General features: G+C 44.6%; 1 protein-coding gene across 2 annotated transcripts in view; it reads left to right on the top strand.

Moving 5' to 3' along the window:
- ITPKA (inositol-trisphosphate 3-kinase A) overlaps nucleotides 1-14,884 on the top strand; it is a 50,699-nt gene that overhangs the window by 25,203 nt on the left and 10,612 nt on the right. For both annotated transcript variants that reach the window (XM_048853209.2, XM_048853211.2), the window contains 3 exons: nucleotides 8,273-8,369; nucleotides 10,358-10,571; nucleotides 13,235-13,439. In XM_048853209.2, the coding sequence (XP_048709166.1) occupies nucleotides 8,273-8,369; nucleotides 10,358-10,571; nucleotides 13,235-13,439 (516 nt within the window). The remainder of the gene's footprint in view (nucleotides 1-8,272; nucleotides 8,370-10,357; nucleotides 10,572-13,234; nucleotides 13,440-14,884) is intronic.

The raw sequence follows: 14,884 nt of genomic DNA, 5'->3' as shown, positions 1-14,884 counted from the left end.
AGTGCCCTAGATTGTGTCTGCAGACTTGTTTCCTGTTTTGGACATTATGCTCTTTAGCTGTGGGCCAAATTGTACTCCTCACTTCCTCACCCAGGGCCCCTATTGACTTCTGCGGGAGCCACTTCCATATCCAAGTGCAAAATTTCCCCGTAAACATGGGGTAGCAATGCTGCCCTCCAGCAAGTATGTGAGAAAGGCCAGAGCCCCATTGTCCCCAACCCTCTTTCTCCATTTCTGCCTCATTGTGTATTTTAGTCCTGTAGGTATCTCCAGTTCTCAGAGCATAGAGGGATCCCTAATTTATAAACACTTCTGATTTGGACAATAAAGGACAAAGTCCTGGAATCTTAATAGGCTGTGAGGAGAAGGTTTTAACTTGTTTCTGTATATCTGAGAAGTTCATTTGCAAAGGCAGATCAAAATCTTACTCACTATATCTGGTATACTAAAACTGTTCCAGGGCCTAAAATCTGACCTTGCAAACTTGTCACCTTACTTAACTGGTCTGTACCTATTGAGGGAAAAAATATCTAATAAATGTAATTCTTTTATAATCAGAGTTGGCTACAGCTGCTGCATTTCTTTCTTTTGTCTGAGGCTTGTGCACTTGCACACATGTGTAGCAGGATTAAGCAAATGTGTAGGACTTGCTACTTCCATGACTGCAGCTGGGCAACACTTTGTCAATACAGTCTGTCTCTGTGGGTTTGATCCAGGGTCAATCTCAGTGCCTTTTTTTCTCACTTTTCCCCTGCGCGCATAACTGGGATGACTATGAACATTGCAGAAACATCTTTGTACAGCAGATGACATGGGATTTACAAAGAGATATTTGCAAAAGATGGTGAGCAATCTTTGAGGGAGGAGGGAGGTAGGGCTGAATTTAGGATGAAAGTTGACAAAGAGTTTATAGAATCTGTTTAGGACTCTCAAGAAAGAGCTAGCAATTACACTACATAGCTTTTCTTCTTACCCAGCAGAAAGTGGTCCCTTGGCAAGGCAGGGTTGGGAAACTTGAAATGAAGTGAACAAGAAGTGTCTCGTTCTATGACTGCAGGAGAAGGTAACTCCTTGGGTGTGGAATGACAAGTAATGTGGGTAAGCCCAAGATTGAAAGAACACAGAGGCTATCTCCCTTGGTAATACAAATTCATTGTTATACTAGAATTGGGTAGAGAAAGGTATTCTGCTATGTGACAAATTTCAAAAGGGGATGGAGTCAGGCTCTGAGGCAGTCCACCTGGTCAGCTGTCGTGGAGGCATGGACTCTGGAAACCCGGGCTTCCCAGCAGGCAGGGAGCTGGGTGGGTAAGCTGGTGGGAAATCATTAGAATCCTGCCTGGAATCCAGAGGAGTTTTGTTGAAATTGAACTGTCTCTATGGAACACTTCATTTTTGACAAATTGGCAAATTTCAATGAAAAAATTATTTCATCAGAATCTTTATGGCCAGGTATAATGCTGCAGTGAATTGGTCATGGTCACTCATAAGTAGGCAGATATAGTTGCAGTTTATTTAAATTAGATTAGTGCCTGCCTGGACTTGGCAACTGTCTGGTCACAGTGGGTTTCTCTAGAAACCTTTTTGGGGTGACTGTAGGTATTAATTGATTGACGTATATGCAGTGGGATGGCCAATGCCCAAATTTGACCTGATTAGTTTTAATTTCTTAAAAAAAAAAACAAAAACAAAAAAACTCTGTAAGTTTGGCTCCATATTTCGGTTTTGTGCATTTGCAAGTCCAACATTGCAGCATTAAGCTAATACATGAGAACTACAAAGAGAGAATGCTTAGAATCAAAATGAAACTGACGAGACTAGTTTCACCATCCAAACTGAATTACAGGCAAAAGGTAAATAAACAGTATGAATGATGAAAAATAAAGTAGATTTCAGAATGATTTCACTTTTAATAACCTAAAGTGATGTTCTCAAAAGAGTTAAGGAGTTGGGTTTTTTAAGACACGGTTAAATCATTTTTATTGAGATTTATAAACTTGTTTTTCTAAAAAAATAAATATTAACTTTACCTTTTTTTAAATAAAGAAATGTACATACAGTAAAACGTAAGTAAATATAATAAAACTGCAAAAAGTATGCAAAGTTCAAAAGAGCTATAATTTTCAGTACAAATATTAATAAAGACTAAATTACACAGGGCTAGATCTTGCCACTCTATTCACAATGAAGGGTACCTTTCTTCATGAATAGCTCCATAGATTTCAGTGGGACTACCTGCAGAGTAAGGCATTACCCAGAATGAATATGGGTAGTAGAGTCTAGCCCATAATGAACTTGAATGAAAAAGAGAGCGAGGGACGAATGAGAAGAGCAGAAGAGAAAGACGAAGTGGGTACAAGAAGAAAAAAGACATTGGAGTATGAGTAATATGCATATACATGAAACACAGCACTGGTCCCTAAATGCAATCATATTCTTCATGAGTACCTGATTACTTACCCATTCCCTGCTTATAGAATGCTGTTTCTGTTAATGGTCTGAGCAATTCTTTTATCCTACATTTTCTAATGTCAAAAATTATTATTATTTTGCAATCCTAGGGCCAACTCCAGTGATGTGTAGGTAGGTTAGCCTCCTACATGCACATTCAAGTGTTAGCTTCTAGTCCAGAGACTTCCAGCGAGGGTTGCACTCAGTGCCCGTTTCACAATATGTGATTTGTGTCATGTGAACACTTCTCTATTAAGTATTAACCTGAGACCAACATTTTAATGTTTTAACAATTATAGGTCCTGCTTCTGAAGCTGAATCCATATGGGAGTGCCCCTATGCCTTTTTCATAGCCCCGTTGGGGCCAGGGGGGCTCTGTGTGGGACCAAGGTCCACCTGCATGGATCTAGTTGCAGGACCAGGGCCTAAAAGTTACACAAGCAGCCCAAATGATGTAAAGAGGGGAACAGAGTATAAGTGATGATGGATGGCAATTAATCTCTCTCTTTCTATAAAAGTTTAAAAAAAGATTATAAAGAAAATCTTCCCCCTTCCTTTTGTTTCTTGCTGTCATAATAGCTCTTTGTGGGCTTGTGTAGGCTTGCATTATGTAGCGTGAGTTCTTACAATAGTTTCAAGTAACACCTAACTGACAGATCTTGGGGGGTGGGGGTGGGAGAGTGTTTTTCCATTTGTTTACTTTGAGTATTAGCCGGCACTTTTGTATAGTTACGTTCGCTGTTTCAGTAGGGCCTGATTCTGCAAACACTTGTGCATATGTGTAGCCTTTAAGTTAGTGAGACTGCTTGCGTGAGGAAAGTTATACACAGGCATAAGTGGCAAAGAGTCCTGTGGCACCTTGTAGACTAACAGACGTATTGGAGCATAAGCTTTTGTGGGTGAATACCCACTTCTTTGGATGCATGTAGTGGAAATTTCCAGAGGCAGGTATAAATATGCAAGCAAGAATGGGGCTAGGGATAATGAGGTTAGTTCAATCAGGGAGGATGAGGCCCTCTTCTAGCAGTTGAGGTGTGAACACAAAGGGAGGAGAAACTGCTTTTGTAGTTAGCGAGCCATTCACAGTCTTTGTTTAATCCTGAGCTGATGGTGGCAAATTTGCAAATGAACTGGCTTTGGGAGGCAGGCCAGTCCTCGCCCACAGACAACCGGAAGCATATTCTCACCAGCAACGACACACTGCACCATAGTAACTCTAACTGAGGAACCAATCCATGCAACAAACCTCGATGCCAACTCTGCCCACATATCTACACCCCAGCGACACCATCTCAGGACCTAACCAGCTCAGCCACACCACCTTGACTGGCTTCCTCTTTTTATTTTTCAAATCCCCGTTTTTAAAGTTTACTATCACCATGCTAAATTTTGGTAAGATCTGTCTGCTGAAGATGTGAAACTTAATTATATCATGGTTCTATTGCTTTAGTGACCAATTCTTTTTGTGTTGCTTGTGACTAAGTTGCTTAGGCACTAGATCTGGTTGGTAAATTTCAAATTGACATTCTGTTGAAAAATGGAAAAAAACCCAGCAAACTTTTATGTGGAATTTCCCCCTATTTTCCCTTGCATTCTGCTTAGGGCTATCTATGCCCCCTACATGAGTAGGTAATAATTTCACAGATTCCAATTCTGATGTTGGTTTTTGGGGGCTTTTAATTTATTGATGAGCTATATTGATCCCATGAAGTAGATAAAAGTGAATCAGTGGAGCCAAGATTTCCCTTTCTTAGGTCGTAGAGGTGTAGGGAAACTGGAACTTCTCTGAATGTGTACAGGTAGCATAGAATACCGATCAGGTACCTAGAAGAACAGAGGGATAAGGGAGCATAGATGGCGCAAGAGAGGGCACGTGTGTTAAGCAGTGGCTACAGTCCCCTTTCCCATTGCTGCATGAAGCTGTGCTTTGAAAACTTGTAAAACCATCACTGACAAAGAGGAAGAGATCCTGCTTTAGAAATAGAAGTGAGAAAGATTCTTCCCACAACAGACCCACACTCTGCTAACCCTCTCATACTCACACCACTACTCCAAGAGCACTCAACCCTTATTGCTTGCCAGCAGAGACACTTCAGTGAGGCTGGACTCTAGAAATTCCAGTGGGGGATAGAGGGGAAGAGTTCACCAGTGGAAACCCCTGTTGATGGTAACATCCAGTGTCAGCTCTCGATTCCAGAGCAGCAGTCCTCTCCTTGATGGCCTGATCGCCATGTTTTCTCTTCCTTTGGAGGGAAGTGTCTGCGCAGTGTTTGTGATAAATTGACAGGCAAGTGCTTACTCCAGGCGCATCCCTAACACATCGGATGAAAATCCGCCTTAGTCTAAGTGGGTGCAGTTATTGTTGAAGTCAATGGGAGCTATGCCTGCTGATGCTAAGGCTGAATTTGGCCCGCTGTGTCTCTTTCACGCCCACAGTGCAAGCATTCACTGTAGCTGCTTCAGGCTGGGTGGGAGGGAGGAGGAGAGAAAGTCACTGGAATGTGCTGTGTACATTGAGTGCTGACGTCCATTCCTAGAAAAGCTCTGCTTCTCAACATTTTTGGATACAGTGTGTATTATGAATCATTAGCAGACGGCATTCAGGGTTAGAGGTGGGACATTAAGATGAGTGTGTGACCTATATGGTAGGGGTGCAGGGCTTAGCTGATTTCTCATTGGGGGATGAGGTAAGAAAAGGGGAGCTCTACACTGAAAGTTGAGGTGGATCCAAAAGCTTGATTTCTGTGGAAGCTGTATCTAAGGGAGTCTTCTGAGCCCTTTGATTTTGACTGCTTGATTGCTAATTGAGAACCTTGGCCGTGTCTAATGGAAACAGAAGAGTAGTTGCTGTTTGGAGAGAGTGCTTCTGTTATCAGCTAAAGCCGGAAAGTAGACTCTACAGAAAAAAGATACTACATTGTGTACTTGAAGAATAATAATACTAATATCAAACATCTTTACATTTACATAGTACCTTTCATTCAGAAGGATTCCACAGCAGTTTATAAACTGTATATAAGAATAATTTTCCCTACCACTGCAGTGCAGCCATCTCTGGGAGGGAGTTCAGCTGCTGTTAAAACACCGTAGTGCTATAGAATTGTTTAGGACAAATAATGAAGAACATGAAATCCACTGGAAATTGCAGGGGAATTTAGACTTGCAGAGTGTAGTTAGCCCCCGTGTTCTAGCCAAATTCCAGTTTGGATAATATCCCTGCTTTTGTATTAAGTGCTTTTGTATTTTTCACGATCCCAAATGGCCAAGACCTCAGTTTTATGTATCCTCTGAGAGAGAGAACACCTTCAGCAACACCACGTCCCTTCTAAGGTGACTAGATGTCCCAGTTTTATGGGACAGTTCCGATATTCAGGGCTTTGTCTTATATAGATGCCTATTACTACCCACCCTGTCCCAGTTTTTTATTATCTGGTTACCCTAATCCCTTAACATCATTCTGGAACATTTCTTTAGTACTGACTAAGGACTTGCTACGTGGGTAACTTTCCAGTTATACTGGCATAGTTAAATCATTAAAGTTATGCCAGTATAACTCCCCGGGTGGACACACTTATTCTGAATAAGAGCGGCTTTTGGGGGCTTAGCTTAAACTGCAAAAGCAAGATAAGCTAAACTGGAAAAGGCTCTCTTTTGCTAGAATAAGAGTGTCCATGTTGTGTGTGTGTGTGTGTGTTATACTGGTATAACTATAGTGTTTAAATTCATACCTTTCCTTAAATTGATATAACTTTCCTGTGTAGACAAGCCCTTTGAAGAAAGTGGGTTACCTACTGCATCACCAACACTACTTCCTGCTGCACTTGTAAGTCATCCCTAGTGTTTTCTCATTCACATGCTGACCAACATAAGTAGAGGAGACCTTATTATAAACAAGATTAAAGAGCATGGGTGGAAAACGATGGGCAGGCTAAATTTTGCTGTTGAAGTACATTCTGCTTACAGACTTTTTTCTGCAGTGTCAATTTTTATATTCTTAACTTCCTTGGATCATAGAAGTTAGAGATGGATCAGTTCCCCTGCAACTGTAAGCTAAAATCCCCCAATAGAGGATACAGTAGATATTAAAGATGGGAATTTCCAAAGTGTTTGGCATAGACCTAATCTGCTTCCACGGGAGTCACTGGGAGCCATCTGAAAAAAATCACACCCGAATCTTAGGCTCCACTTGATCTTAGCCAAAAGGCTGAGTAGCATATGTTGTATAGATTTGTTGTGGGTTGTTAAACAGCTGCTGTGTCCTGCAGGGGCTGCATTTCAGTGTTGGGTGAAATGATTCCTGTGCATCTAGTTTGCAAAGTACTCTGGGATCCTTCAAGATGAAAAGTGCTATATAAATGTGTAAATGTTATGATGGATTATTATTCTTACTCACCTCCATTTCAGTTCCAGAGGGTGAGACATTTTTGGCTTCTCTTTTTAAAGGTTATTTTCTTTTGAGCGTCCACTCAGCAGCTGCTCTGTTTCCCCTTCTGCCGGCTATGATATTCAAACAGAGCAGCTGCACACAGGTGACAGAGCAAGGTGGCAGTAGCAATGACTGGTCTTGTTAAAATGTAACAAGGTTGGGGGAGGGGGAGAAGGAGACGAGAGAAAACTCCACAACTTGGAAAAGGTTCTATATCCTACTTTAAGCGGGCGCCAGAGGGGGACTGGCTACCCCAGAACTGAAATAAGGGTAGCTGTACCTCTGAAACTCTGCCCATGACACCTGCTGGTGAGCATTGGGCCTATGAGACAAGACTGAAGGCCCGTGGGAGAGCCGGTGGCACTTACAGTGTTGGGCCTCTTGTGTCCGTTTCTCAGGTGTGCGTGAGTATGAATATGTATGTACTCACAAGAGCATCTTGTGGTTCTAACGCTCCGGCACATCTACACAGCCACTGGGCGGTGTAATTCCCGGTGCACACAGACATAAATGCACGAGCTCTGCTTGAAAATAGCAGTGTGGCCACTGTGGTGTGGGTGATGGCTCAGACTAGCCCCATGAGTATAATCCTGCTTAACCCCCTGGATACATACTTGGCAAGCTAGCCCGACTCCCGTGCTGCCATGTCCACACTGCTATTTTTAGGCATTAGCTTGAGCAGACCTGGTGTATGTCTGGATATATCTATGCGGCAACCCCTGCCATTCCCCTCTCCCATCAGCGAGTCTCAGAGCCCGTGTCAACTGCATCGGGTTTAGGGGGCTCAGCCCAGGGGCTAAAAATAGCAGTGTAATCATTCAGACGTGGGCTGGAACCCCGGCTCTGAGACCCAACCCCCTCACTGGGTTTCAGAGCCTGGGCTTCTGCCTCAGGTGGGAACATGGGTACACTGCTATTTTTAGCTCTGTAGCTCAAGCCCCATGAGCTTGAGTCAGTTGGTCTCCGAGACTTACTCGTGTGGGATATATATATATATATATATATATATATATATTTTTTTTTTTGCAGTGTAGACATACCCTCAGTATACCCACGCTGGGAATTACAGGCCTATGCCATGTGCATCACAAAGTGCCACTTTTAAATTTCCTGCTGGCTGTTTTCTTATGGCTGGCAGGGTTTTTTGGGGCATTTTTTCTTTATTTTTAAAGTTAATCAAGTATCTTTAATAGCCCACGCAGCTTGACGTCCATCTCTTCAGCGGTGATCATGTTGGATGTAGTGCCAGCTCTCCCATGGGCATTTATGGCATTTATAGTGCAGGCAGGGGGCAGTGGAGCTGAGTGGACACGTGTCAGAGTGCTTGGCACATCACAGGTATGGTGGCATTTCAGAGGTTGCCCTGTTTAATTGTTTTTCTCCTCTGTATTACAGAAAAAATCATGGCATACAATTAAAACGATGGTCAACTTGCCAGTCATCAGCCCCTTCAAGAAGCGCTATTCATGGGTGCAGCTGGCTGGGCACACAGGTGAGAGGTGCAATTTCAGATCTTTTGGCTCTGGAACCAGGAGGATGTCAGGCAGTAGCCTGATTTCAAATCTTCCTGAAGCCTCTGTTGGTTTGAATGGGGATTTTGTGCAGAGGCTCTTCCTTTTGGTCATGGTGGGGTAATGTGGTAGTTGGTTCAGTTCAGGGAAAGCCAGCCGTATCTGGACACCACATACCTCTGCAGAGTAGAAGAATCTGTTTTCAGGTGGGCGGTGTCAGACCTTAGGACGGGAGGAGAGCAAGGCAGTAGTTTGGGGAAAATGTCTGTCAGGCTGAAAGAAGTGGCCACATAAAGCACTCCTTACAAGGTGGTATGGGGGAAATCTGTATTGGGGAAGAACCAGCAAGAGATTGGGTGGGGAAATCGGAGCCCTGCTGCCTCCCGGGTCGATGAGGAATGAGACAGCAGAATCTTTTTCCTAAAGTGAGTAACCAGTGCACCCATTAGCAGCCTCTCCCAATCTTACCTGGGGGTTGTGTGTCCATGTGCGTGTATGTTTCAGCCAAAATGATGAGTGCATTTCTAAATCCATCCCAAAACCTCATCTGAATCTAACACCTCAAGAGGAAAATGAACCAGGTGGGAAAGAAAAGCCCAGCATGTGGGTGTTTGTGTTGAAAGTCTGTTATTCATGCATCTGTGCAAGTTTGGGGGGAGCAGACGAGGGCCTGCTCAGGCAGCTTGAGTCTACTTTGGTGTCTGTAGTACTTAACAGAAGTGCCCCTAGGTCAAGTTTTAGGTTATTCATAAGTCAAAATACAAGGAGGTGCCATCAGATTTGCTTCTCTCTTGTTTCAGTTGATTCCTACATGTCCCCTACTCCTAAAACGCTAGCACAGCGGTTAGCAATCTGGATGCGGCGGGGGTGGGAGGAGCCATTCTAGCGGTGGCCAGCACTTGTCTGGAGAAGGAGCAGGGATCATGAATCTGCTCCAGTTCCCTTGTATCTGGGTTTCTGGAAGTGGATTTGACCCATCACTTGCAGCTAGTCTTCTCTGATTCCAGGAGTTCTCCATTAACTGTAACGCTGGTCAGCATTAGCCCTGGCACCGTGTCTCTGATGCACTGATACCTGGTGCAAAGGATTCTGGGGCACATTGGAGAAGGACCAGATGTAATGGCTGAATGTGCAGGGTCATGTTGTGATAAAGGCTGAAAGTGAGGCAGAAGCTTAACACCCGCTCTGACTTTCGGGCCTGAGTTTGTTTCAGGCCATGTGGACTAACACGTATCTCTCTCCTCTGATGTTATTACCATTCTGCAGGACTGGGGCACGGCTTCCTCTGCTGTAGTCTAATCACTTCCAGTTTGTGCCTGAAAGCACTGTGTCGTTTACACTGTATACCATGCAAATCTAGCATTGTAAAACAATTAAGCTACACTTTGCACCTGTTTGCATAGATTAGCAAAGCTCCAAAGGAGTTGCAGTACCTGGAGGTGTATGTGTTGGGGGTGTATGTATTAAGGAGGCAGTGTTTGGCTCCTGAATGTGGATTGCTGTTGTTTAATGATTAGGAACTGATCCCCACCCTGCGACTCACAAGCACTGCAGGTACGACTTTGGGCTGGATTCAGGAGCACAGCCCACACTGGAAATATTGGATAGCTTTAAAAAGAGCCTGGCTGTCAGCATCTTAATGCAGTCTGGCCCATTATATTTCCCGTGGGTTTTAGCGCAGCTAGATATGTTAATTCTCTTATGACTACTTTAGCATGGAAAAAACCTGGTTTGGCACAGCCATACTCCTTGGAGCAATAAATTCCTGTATGGGAACTTGTCCAAATGGACTTTCACAGCCAATGGCTGTGTTTGCATTCTGTGCTTTTATTTTTTACAAGGAGTGTGTTATCTTTTCTGTTCAGGGGAACTCTTTATCTGGTGCACAAGAGTGAAGTGGGTGAAGAGGGAGTGCAGGTGTTTCCCTCTTACAAAGACTGGCCTTATCAGCATGTGTCGATTTTTGCAGGGAGTTTCAAGGCAGCTGACAGCGGTACGATTCTGAAGCGCTTCTCTGACAATGAAAAGGAGTGCTTTGAGCTGCTGATGAAAGATCCCCTGCGCTCCTGTGTCCCTGCCTTCCATGGGGTGGTAGAGAGAGATGGCGAGAAATACATTCAACTCGATGACTTGCTCACTGACTTTGAAGGGCCTTGTGTCATGGACTGTAAGATGGGGATCAGGTGGGATACGTGAAAAGGATCCTGCTTTCTACATACAGTACATGTTGTTAATTTGGGGAATGGGTGGGCTGGGGGTGATGATGTGCCTGATGGATGAAGCACTCATTTCTGGGGACTCAGGTTGAAGCCTGGGCAGTGGTCCTACTAGTGACATGAGTTAGTTGGTCTCACTCCCAAAACACCTCACATGGATGTTGGCGCAGTGGGAAATCTCTGCTTGGAAGATATCCTGAAGCTTATAGGGAGGATGATTCCTTACATAGGGTGGCCCTACCCAGGTCAAGGGTGGGGTCATTCCTGGAGTAGTGTGACTTACCTAGCCTCTGGACACTGACCTCTTTCTCTTCCTTAGATGCTATCTTGGACAAGGCTGACTTATTTATTGGGGCAGATTGATGTGAGCTTACTTTGCACCTGCCTGACAGGACTTGACTTAGGGAGAGTAAAGAAGAAGAAAAAAGCAACCCAAGCAACATAGCTCACTTATGGCCAGTTTATTAACCATTCTGAGAGAAAAAATATCGCTCAAAAATTAAGAGTCAAATTCCCTTCCCCAAACATGGATAACTGAACTGTAACCTGACATCTCCTCTCCAAAGCTGTCAGTGAGTCCTGGGAGTGCAGCTATTCCTGCCTGGGAGAACAGGACTGGGAACCACCTCTGTGTTTCCGTTATCTCGTTCTCCAGAATCTCCGCTTGCATTTTAAAGTGTCTAGTTGTTGTGGCTGTGAAAAAAACCCTCAAAAAATGTGAACCAAGCCTCACCAATAAATAGATGAGTCTGCAGAGAGCCTGGAACAATGACTCTGAGAAATGTGAACTGCCCCATGCATCTCAGTGAGCGGGTGACTCGGATGATAATGTAAATGTCAACATTTGTTCCTTATTTCATTCCTTTCACTAGACTTCTTTACCTGGAGTTAATTGTCAGTGAACTCAAGTTCTTAATGCAGAGGGAGTGTCCACATGAGCCACAAAAAGCATGTTAAGTACCTCATGTAAACTGTCAGTCAGTTAACTCAAGGTAAAAAAAAGTCTAGTGTAGACAGAAAGGACAGAAATTGTGCCCAGCTCTGCACAGTTTACTCTGAAGGTCTTCACTGCACAATTAGTTTAGGCTTTTATCTCAGGTCTTAGGCCAACCCCCCGCTCCCATTTACACAGTAAACCCAGCAAATTTAGGGTTGGAGGTGCTTTAAGCTCATGTAGTTTACTTGGCTGGGTGGGCGGGTTAAAATCTTAAGCTCCACTTTATCTTGGGCTGGAATCCGCCTGCTTTGCAGTGAGGATGCCAGCTAAATCCCCTGAGTGCTGATGACAGGTTTCAGAGCTGTAGCTCACGAAAGCTTATGCTCAAATAAATTTTAGTCTCTAAGGTGCCACAAGTACCCCTTTTCTTTTTGAGTGCTGATGGTCCCTCTAGTGCCTTCCCAGGGTCCCTGCCCCCCGCAGGAGAGACGGATTCTCCTCCAATTGACAAGTGACTGGGAAAGAATCCTAAAGCATCTCCTCACAAAGAACCATGGGATATGCCCCCAGACACACCTGGGTAAGCGCAGAAACTCCTGAGGATGCAGTAACATGGGAAGGGCTCTGCTCTAAGAACGCTCTCATGACGGGGAGGCTAACCCGGGTTCTCAGACTGGGGTGCCAATTGCCTGGGCTAACTGCGCAGTGAAGACATAGCCTGAGTGACTGTCATTTTAGTGACCCACGTGGATGGCGTTTGGGAGATGCTACCACTTATTGCTCCCTAGTCAAAGAGCCTAGAAGAGTCCATGGGTATATTCAAGCCCCACTGAGGGAGAGCCTAGATCAAGCAGCCCAGTGGAGCTCAGAGGGCATGCACAATTCTATTTTGAATAACTGCACAATCGACAGTGACTGGCAACTCACATGGGCAGAGCTTTCCCCTCCTCCCCCTCAATCTGACCCTGGGCCATCCTTTGCTATGAGCTCTGGTCCAGCAGATAATTTCCTTTACTCGTTTCTTTTTTTAATCAGCTGCAGGGTTATTTTCTGTCCCTTTCTGTGCGATGCTTGGCGTATGTAGCCTCACAAGGCTTCAGGGGCCTCTAAAAGTAGCCATGCCTGGAGTTAGTTTTTCCTTTCTCTTGAGCTGAGAGAGGTGTTCAGTCTCCATCAGGCTCATTCAGTCTTGGGTTTACTACCACTGGTCTATTTGAACTTTGCTTTCCTTTGTCATGGTGCAGAATGGGAATCCAATGAAGTGAGCGGTAGCTCACGAAAGCTTATGCTCAAATAAATTGGTTAGTCTCTAAGGTGCCACAAGTACTCCTTTTCTTAATGGGAATCCAGTGTTTCTTCCAAGCACTATAACTAGGGGAGGGCTGTAGGATTTAGTTATAGGTAAGGATGTAATTAGAGCAAAGATGGAGAGTCAGAAGTCCTGGGTTCTGCCACTGACTCATTAAGTAACTTTGGGCAAGAACTTTGTCCCTGTTTTTCAGTTTCCCCATCTGTAAAATAGGGGTGGTGGTGATAATTAGTTTCCTCACTGGTGTGTAATGCATGAGGCTTAAAGTTTGTAAAGTGCTTTGAGATCCCATGCTGGAAGATGACAGTGAAATGCAAGGTGGTGGTATTGTTTCAGATTCCAAGGGGGTTCTCACTGTCTTGTTGGGTTGTGATGTTTTTGCAGGACGTACCTGGAGGAGGAGCTGACTAAAGCCCGTGAGAAGCCAAAGCTGCGTAAGGACATGTACAAGAAGATGATTGAGGTGGATCCTCTTGCGCCCACAGCTGAGGAGAACACGCAGCATGCGGTGACCAAGCCACGTTACATGCAGTGGAGAGAGACCATCAGCTCCAGTGCCAACTTGGGCTTCAGGATAGAAGGGATTAAGGTGAGCGACTTCCACTGCTGTCCTTTCCTGTTGAGTAGACTCACTCCTTTGCCCGATTTGTTGGTTGATCAACTTGTCGTCATCATCAGCCCGGTTTCCAAAAAGACAGTGTGACTTCCTACCTGGAGCTGCATGGTCTGTTTGATTGTGACTAGAGCTTCTATGGCAACGATGAGAAAAGCATTGTGAAGCAAGAAATATGTGAAACCCATCGAACACACACTGACTGCTCTGAGAACAACAGCAGGAACATTGAGAAAAGAACCAAATAGCTACATCATGGTGTAGACAGAAAGAAAGTGAAACTGATATAAGGGGAAATTCTGAACTGGTGGAATAATCCCCTCCTCCTACTCACAGCCATGACCTTTACCCAGTAGCCATCCTGGGAGCGCACAGATTTATTCTGAGTGAATTGAAGTAAAACAGATTTATTCCAACCCTGCACACTTCTGAAGCAATGTGGAAACATCATGTAGCAGTCCCAGTATCTAGGCAAATCACTTTCACTTTGTGCAGATATCCAGTATGGGGGGAAGGGGAATCACAATAGACCCAGAACCCCAAATGTTCAGACTTCAGCTATAATCCCCCTTCCAGTCCTTCTCAGGCAAGAAGGGGTTGGTCCTTACATCTCATGATGTTACTTCAGTGTTGCAGAAAACTTCCAACGATCTTCACCATACCCTGAGGGCGTACGTCACTTGGGCAAATACCACCTCAGAGTCTCATGGGTAACCACCTGGAAAATACAGGGCTCCAGCCTCACCTTCAGATACTGGAGATAGCTGTCGGGGTTGCTTGAGGGTTGGCCCATAGGTAGGCCTCTGCTGGCTTCTCCGCCCAGCTGGTGTAGATTTGGCTTTTCTTCCCAAGGTTGGTCTGGTCTTGTCTGGCCTAGTTTGACTTCTTTCGTATGGACAGGTGTGGTCTGGGATGGCATTTCTTCTGAGGGGGCCCTGGAGACTCAATCCAGCTCCTTGTGAAAGCGCTAGTGTTATTTTGTTTTTAAAGTGATAAGGTAACGTGAGTGTCCATTATGGGATGCTGACTGCATATAAGGGGTTAGTTACCAGAGTTGCTCTGTTTGACTTCAGGATTTTTACCAGAGCATGTTTCAGCTCTCTGGCAGACTGTTGACATGTACAGGGTCAGATAACAGAGCTGGGGTTTCTGGTCTAAAATACAGTTCCATGTTTGAAGCCCAGGTAGCAAAGTCTCTCTTAACTATCCCCTTTTCTCTGTTTCCCTAGGCTGCTTTTTCCCTTTTTCGTTGATGGTCTCTCCTAGCGTTATAGGATGAATGAGGTATCCAAGCTCACACAGTGCTGGCCTTCTCCACACTGCTCCCCACAGCCCTGACCTGCAGGGACTGAGCACCCTTTCTCAAAAACAAACTGGGTGATGGGTACTTCTTGACGCAGGCTCCTGTCAAGCAAACTCTG

Source organism: Caretta caretta, chromosome 6 (assembly GCF_965140235.1).
Source record: "Caretta caretta isolate rCarCar2 chromosome 6, rCarCar1.hap1, whole genome shotgun sequence".
In the NCBI taxonomy this organism is placed as follows: Eukaryota; Metazoa; Chordata; order Testudines; family Cheloniidae; genus Caretta; species Caretta caretta.
Note: the sequence above shows the minus strand (reverse complement) of the source record. Positions and strands in the feature narration are given on the sequence as shown.